The sequence below is a fragment of the Triticum dicoccoides genome, chromosome 7B (genome assembly GCF_002162155.2).
Source record: "Triticum dicoccoides isolate Atlit2015 ecotype Zavitan chromosome 7B, WEW_v2.0, whole genome shotgun sequence".
Taxonomy (NCBI): domain Eukaryota; kingdom Viridiplantae; phylum Streptophyta; class Magnoliopsida; order Poales; family Poaceae; genus Triticum; species Triticum dicoccoides.
The window spans coordinates 756,962,801-756,970,825 of NC_041393.1; the positions used below are offsets into that span (position 1 = coordinate 756,962,801).

General features: G+C 45.0%; 1 protein-coding gene across 1 annotated transcript; it reads left to right on the forward strand.

Annotated features, from left to right (window-relative positions):
• The first annotated feature begins 795 nt into the window (after positions 1–795).
• LOC119340453 (ent-copalyl diphosphate synthase 1, chloroplastic-like) lies at positions 796–6,838 on the forward strand. The gene is made up of 14 exons (XM_037612362.1): positions 796–1,065; positions 1,273–1,377; positions 2,510–2,896; positions 3,005–3,188; positions 3,329–3,543; positions 3,652–3,772; positions 3,872–3,984; positions 4,100–4,326; positions 4,600–4,715; positions 4,802–4,900; positions 4,978–5,220; positions 5,606–5,732; positions 5,829–6,074; positions 6,417–6,838. Exons 1-14 carry the CDS (start codon positions 978–980, stop codon positions 6,639–6,641), a joined length of 2,496 nt encoding a protein of 831 aa, XP_037468259.1. The 5' UTR covers positions 796–977; the 3' UTR covers positions 6,642–6,838.
• Positions 6,839–8,025: the final 1,187 nt, after the last annotated feature.

The following is an 8,025-nucleotide window of genomic DNA, read 5'->3' on the forward strand; positions in this document are numbered from 1 at the left end:
GGTTCGGCGGCGGCGTGTGGCGTCTCTGGCCACGGAACGAGGCGGAAAAGAGCGCCGGAAAAAAGAAAGAAAGGAAGAAAGAAAGGTGCCCCGCCCCGCTGACGGATAAGGCATGGCACCAAAAAGTTGGGGGGACGGCGAGCGGCGCGACCGCGGTCGGGAAAGACCAGAGCTTTCCCCTCCGTCCCCATCCATCGATCCCGCGCCCCGGCGCCGAGGTGCTCCAGCTGCGACCGGCAGCGATGGCCGGAGCCCGTGGCGCGGCCGCCCGGCCGCCGCCCACGCGCGACGGCGACCCCGAGCCCGGCCCGGCCGCCGCAGCTACTCTCTACCGGCGGCGGCGCGGCTCGCCACGCCCAAGGTACCAACCCATCCCCGCACGCAGCGTAGCCGTAGCTTATGTCATGTGTTCCTCGTTCCGTCTCGTCTCGTCATCGCCGCCGAACATAAACAAGGGGGGAGGAAGCAACACGAGGGATTACCCTGCAGGCGACGCGCGGATCGTCGACGCGCGTCCCCTTTTTCTATTCCGCTCCGGAACAAAACGAGGAATCCGCCGAAACCGGCGCAGATCGGCCACCGGCTGAGGAAAAGGGATCTGGCTCCCTCCCCTCCCCGGACTGGACCGGCGGCATCTTGGCGTGATGGGGCGGAGCATCTCGCCCGCACCACCCGTTCACAAAGCGAGCGTCTCCAAGCTTTTTGTCCACTACCAGAGGCCTTTGCCGCGCAGGAATCATTCGCTTTCTCCCACCCTTTTCTTCTTCTTCCATATAACCATTCTATATATGCATTGCACTGCACCGCACACACGCATCCCTCGTGCCATTCTCGTTTTCGCTCATTCGTTGGCTGCCGCCCCCCTCACCCCTTCTTTGATTCATCTTCATCTTCATCTTCATCTTCATCACTATCAACAACCCATTATCATCATCGTGTTCATTGCGGATTGAGGAACGTGCATTGCCGCGGCCAGGATGCAGCTCCACCACCTCTTGCCTCCGGCGTGGGTGCCATCGGGCTACGGCGGCCACGGGCCGCGCCCGCGTGCCCTCGTCGTCAAAGGTGCTCGATCGATGTCACTTTCTTATCATGCTTTTCTTGCGCGGCGCTGGTTTCCCCCTGTCATCATACCATGTTGAATGTGTACCACGATTAATTATGTGGATGCACCATAAGTGCCGGCCATCCTGCTGTGTTGAATTCGGAACGGAACCGGCATAGGTACTTGTCGTGAGAATGGCTCTGATCACTTTCTCTTTGAACAATCAGGTCCATGCCGGTTCAGCGGCAAAGGAGATGCCACCCTTGTGGAAACCGCCGGCTCACGCGTCGCTCTCCAGATTGCGCAGGCCACCAGCATATCCAGTGCTAAAGGTATTGTTGCCTTGACTTGGGCTGGGACCCGATGATCTTGTCTTTGTTTTATGCTTATGTTCTCTCCATCGCTCGCTTTTAGCATTACTATCTACATGTAGCTAGCACCGGGCAGGCACCGTTTACATTACTAATTTACTAAGTAATCTCACCCGGCCGTCTCCTGTTTTCTCCGTCTGTTGTTTTGCTATCTGCCATTATGCCAGCCAATGTACTCCAAGCAGTAGGCACTTAACGAGTACATATATTGTTTTACTCCTCTGTATTATGTTCCTCTTTAGCAAGTACACTGTCACACCATTATCCTATTTGGAGCGCAATTACACATGCTGCTACAAGTTTACCGGAGGACAGAAGGGCCTCCGGTGAGTCGGTACGTACTATTAACACACGTAATTAGCAGGTGAGACACGAACAAATGATCCGTCAATGAATCAGGATGGGGCATGATCCGGATTTTTCGGAGCACACAGCACGTTAATTAGTAGGCGAGACAAGAACAAATAATCCGTCAACTTCTATAGGTCCTTTTCCATAAAAAACACGGCATGCCATTAGTCGCCAAGAGGAGTCACAAAGATATTGACAGAGTGCACAGAGACATGATAAAAAGGTATACAAGAGAGGGGTAGGATTCAGATTTTTGGAGCACACACCTCGTTAATTAGTAGGTGAGACAAGAATAAACAGTCCGTCAATGACGCTTATGGTTTTTGGTCTCATGAAGAGAAGGAACCCAAACCTGTATGAAATCCACTTTAGAGCAAGGATGTAGCTTTCTTTCCGATCCAAAAGAATCAACTATAGAAAAGAATGCTTCTGCTGTTTAAAGTCAAGTATGATGATAGAAATATTCTCGACATACTATTGTTCTTGTTGCCGACAGTTCTATAATATGTCACTGCCATCGTTCTTTTATCAGCTAATAAAATCCTACCCGAACTCAACCCAATCTCAAGCTGTATAGAGTGGAGATTGAATTTAATTTTACAATCACGTAAAGTTGGGCCTGGAGCTGAAATTTCAAAGTGTGTTTGCACTTTGAGGCATTATTGTTCTTGTTACTTCAAAAATGATGTCATGTCTTACGCTGGATACATTTAATCATTCGTGTGTTTCGATGTACCTGCAGGGTTGCAAACAAACCTTGTCAGAAATGATATTCAGATTCTAGAACGGACCGAGGAACCATGTGACCTCGACGACTACTGTGTGATTCCTGGGGCAGAGTTTGGGCAGCCACTGGTCAACCAAGTGAGGATGATGCTGGGATCGATGAGTGATGGCGAGATCAGCGTGTCGGCATACGACACTGCCTGGGTCGCCCTGGTGCCGAGGCTCGATGACAGCGATAGCCCACAGTTCCCCGCCACCCTCCAGTGGATTCTCGACAACCAGCTCCCAGACGGCTCCTGGGGGGACGCTGCCCTGTTCTCCGCCTATGACCGGATCACCAACACCCTTGCCTGTGTCGTGGCTCTCACAAAGTGGTCTCTTGGTCCTGATAAATGCAGCAGAGGTAATGCAAATCTGCAAACCAATACACTCAGCTGCTCTGCTAAAGTACCAAATGAAGCAGGGTCTTTGAACTAAATGTACGCACGATGCATTCTGTTTCTCTTTTCAGGGCTCTCTTTTCTGGAAGAGAACATGTGGAGACTAGCAGAGGAAGACCTGGAGTCGATGCCCATCGGCTTCGAGATTGCGTTTCCTTCTCTCCTGGAGGTGGCCAAGAGCTTGGGCATTGGGTTCCCGTATGATCACCATGCTCTGAAGCGCATATACGCCAACAGAGAAGTGAAGCTCAAGAAGTAGGCACCCGTTATTGTGCTCCAGTTCTCCTAGATTTTTTTTTCTTTAGAAAAGGAGGATCACCCCTGGCCTCTGCATCAGTCCTAGAGATGCAGATTACTTAACATGTTTCCTGATTAATTATTAATTACTCGAGTAGGATTCCGATGGAGATGATGCACAGAATTCCAACGACGATCCTGCATTCCCTTGAAGGAATGCCCGGGGTGGACTGGCACAAGATCCTCAGGCTCCAGTCTAGTGATGGGTCCTTCCTCTATTCTCCTTCAGCTACAGCCTTTGCTCTCAAGCAAACTGGTGACGCAAAATGCTTCGAGTACATCGACAGAATCGTCAAGAAATTCAGTGGAGGAGGTAAGAGATCCATGACCGTTAAATGCACTGATATTGGATGGGATTGAGTTCTTTTTTTGGTAATTCCTGATCCCGTGTGCATTGTTCATCTTGATTGGCACATTTCAGTTCCCAATGTTTACCCGGTCGATCTCTTTGAACACATCTGGGTCGTCGATCGGCTGGAGCGTCTTGGAATCTCGCGCTACTTCAAGCAAGAAATTAAACAGTGCTTGGACTATGTCCACAGGTTTACTTTCTCATCCATAACTGTGCCTTTTTGATAGTGCTTAAACTATTGGTCACTTCATGAGGGAAGTTCCTTCTAACTTCGTTACTGACGCTGTAGCCACTGGACTGAAGACGGTATTTGCTGGGCAAGGGACTCCGCTGTAAGAGACGTGGATGACACAGCCATGGCATTCCGGCTGCTGCGGCTACATGGATACGATGTCTCCCCGAGTATGACCCCCTTTTCCCTGCAAACTCAAATATTGTATAGTGCTGTACATACTCTGCAGAGTAATAATAATTATTTCATGTCACAAACAAAACTGACATTTTGATTCATTCACAGGTGTATTTGAGAAGTTTGAGAAGGACGGGGAGTTCTTCTGTTTCGCGGGGCAATCAACACAAGCAGTCACTGGGATGTACAACCTGAACAGGGCCTCTCAGCTAAGATTCCCTGCAGAGGATGTGTTGCAGCGTGCAGGGAGATTCTCGTATGAGTTCCTTAGAGAAAGGGAAGCCCAGGGCACGATCCGAGACAAATGGATCATTGCTAAGGATCTACCAGGCGAGGTAAACACGTCCATCCTGCCAATTAATCGGTTTAGATGGATTAGGAAGTAAACATAACTCTCACAATCTTTGGCTTGATTGCTCATGACACTTGCTAGTTAATTTTTAACGAAGCCCCTAAAGAATTATCATTGATATTTTCATATATAACATGACTATTTTGAACACTCTTGTTATCGTATTTAAAGAATAGTTATTATCTTATTTTTGTGAAACAAAATAACCTTATCTGGATACGAACAAGAATATTAATACCTTTATTTATGATTATAGGTAAAATATACACTGGACTTCCCATGGTATGCAAGCTTACCGCGTGTAGAAGCAAGGGTCTACCTAGATCAATATGGTGGTGAGAATGATGTCTGGATTGGAAAGACACTCTACAGGTAAAAAATCGTCAAATTCCGACAATTGGTTCATTCCATACTTCTTGAGGGAAGACCAGAGTTGATATGCTGAATGGCTTTGGCAGGATGCCACTTGTGAACAACAACACCTATCTTGAGTTGGCAAAGCGTGATTTCAATCGCTGCCAAGTCCAACATCAGCTTGAGTGGCATGGCCTACAAAAGTACGCATTAATCTCACATAACATTTTGTTAATTATGTCTCATTTTCCTTGCATAACATGTCTTTCTATGTATTTAGGTGGTTTATTGACAATGGCCTCGAGACTTTTGGGGTGGCTTTAAGAGATGTTCTGAGAGCTTATTTTCTAGCTGCCGCTTGCATTTTCGAACCAAGCCGTGCCACAGAGCGACTTGCATGGGCCAAGGTGTCAGTGCTGGCCAACATTATTACTAAATATCTTCATAGCGATTTGTCGGGTAATGAAATGATGGAACGGTTTATGCACGGCGGTCTCCATGAAGGACATAGTACTATATCACGGTGAGCACATTAACTAAGCATTGCTGCTCAATCTAAACTATCACGCCAAATGATGCTTAATTGGATCCCTTTGACTAATTGTTCTTTTGATAAGAAAAATAGCAAACTAATACTAGTTATTTGGTAGATGATTTCCACCAGCGGACAATTATGATGCAAACATAAAATCCACTCTCTTAGAAGTTAAGACATTCAAACTTGCATATATAGCTTTATTTTACTTTGCGTGATGTCATGTAATATTTTTTGCTTAACGACGGATGATGTAATATCTTTAAACACTAGAACCGTTTAATCCAACTGTGCCATTAGAAAGACATGCACTTTCATTATAATGTCTTCTCATTCTTTAATATGGTTTACATGACACAATTTGTCCATCTAGGCGTAAAGGAGATGCAAAAGAGGACATTCTTGTGGGGGCACTTCAGCAGTTTATTGATTTATTGGCACAAGAGACACTACCTGTTGGTGAAGGACCAATGTACATCAACAATTTGTTACGTTGTGCTGTAAGTTGGACAAGCAACTGCACCTGTTTTTTTAGTTACTAATTACTATGATGTCCTCTTTGGTAAAAATTCTAATATATTTCTTTGAACCTCTAGTGGATTGAATGGATGATGCAACTGATAAATAGAGAGGATGACACATACGATTCAAGTGTTATTCAAGAAGGGTCGGGCATGGTTCACGATAAACAAACATGTTTGCTTCTAGTCAAAATTATTGAGATTTGTGGTGGACGAACTGGTGAAGCATCATCGATGATAAACAGCATGGATGGTGCTTGCTTTATTCAGCTTGCGTCCTCTATTTGTGACAACCTTCACCACAAGATGTTACTTTCTCAGGTAGCCCTTTTCGCTGAAATAATTTTCTTGCCACATTTTCTTTTGAACTATGTGATACATGGTTGATGGTGTTTTCTTGATTTCAAGAAATGAACACGATGACAAATCCTTGAATTGTTCTCACTCTTTCTTGGTTACTTGCGTGCAATGAATGGCCCATGCGTGTAAGCTCAAGTGTGCTCTCAAGCAAGCTCCAAAACTTTAGGGATCTCATGCTAGTTTTGGCTTGTAAATTAACTTATAATAACTTCTATTAAGTCGGCGCTACAATCCATCGTGGCATTCATTAAAACATGGCACAGATGGTGCATCTATTAAACCAACTATGCAATTTATTTACAGGACACCGAAACGAACGAGGCGGCGATGAGCCACATGGACGAGAAAATCGAGGCGGGCATGCAGGAACTCACCCAGAACTTTCTCCAGACGCATGACGATGGGACGAGCAGCGAGACGAAGCGGACCTTGTTGAGCGTGGTGAGAAGCTGTTACTACGCGGCTAACTGCCCTCGCGATGTATTCGATAGACATGTTTCAAAGGTCATTTTCGAACATGTGTTTTGAAAGAAAGAAAGAAGATATATCCTGCAATGGTAGGGATGGGTGTAGGTGGGATCTGTATGTACATAGAAAAGAATGCTGCAAGGAGAAAAGAATCCTGCATTGTGTATGAACATTCCAGTTGGGTTGGTTCTATTTTTTGCAGTTTGTGTTTGATCTGAGGAGGCAACCCCTACTTAGAGAATGCTCCCTCCAGCTTCTATGATAAAGTTGTGCATGTCACGGTTAAATGCAATGAGATATAAAATCCAATAAAATTCATTTTGGTGGATCAAGCAAGTAAATCTAACGGCTACAACTATTTTGATGATGTGGACGTAATTAGAGTTAGGGAACGCCACTCTCTTAATAAGATATATAAGACGCGTGAAAATTTCATAATATTAACGAACAACTTTTGAATAAACAGTGAACAACCTTTAATACACATTTTTTTTCAAATACATGTTTGTTTTTTCAAATTACACCATGAATGTTTATGAATACATGATGATCATGTTTTTTAATTTAAGATGAACATTTTTCTAAAATACATGATGAATATTTTTATATAAACTATGAACATCTTTTATACGGTGTAAACTTTAAAAAATAACATCGAAGTCTTTAGTCCCAAATAAGTTGGGGTAGGCTAGAGTTGAAGCCCAAAAGATCTTGCAAACAACTCATGCTTCTAGCACATGGGTAGCAACCTTTCACGGTTTGACGCACCCCTGTCCATGACTACTCCTTTGGTGATATTTCAGTCCTTCTGGTCTCTCTTTACGGACTATATCATGTCAAGTTGTTCTACCTCAACCTCTCTTGACATTATCAACACCATTTAACCGTCCAATATGCGCTGGAGCTCTGAAGACCTATGCTGAATATACCCGAACCATCTCAAGCGATGTTTGGATCAGCTTCTCTTCAATCGGTGCTACTCCAACTCTGCCCCGTATATCATCATTCCAGACATGATCCTTCCCTTTGTGGCCACACATCCATCTCCACCTCACCTAACTGTTGACACATGTCATCTTCTAGCCGGCAAACACTTAGCGGCATACAATATTGCGGACCGAATCGCCATCCAATAAAACTTGTCTTTTAGCTTTTGTGGCACACCCTTGTCGCAGAGAATGCTACAAGCTTGGCGCTAATTCATCCATCCAGTTTTGATTCGATGGCTCATATGTTCATCGATATCACCATCCTTCTGCAGCATTCACCCCAAACCCCAAATAATGAAGCGTGCCCTTCTGAGGTACCACCTGCCTATCAAGGCTAACATTCTTCAAATACACACAAAAAAATCAAAATACACAATGAGCATTTTTAAAGATGCATAATTTTAATTTTAAAAAACATGTGAACATTTTCTGGGACACGTTGAACTTTATAAAAT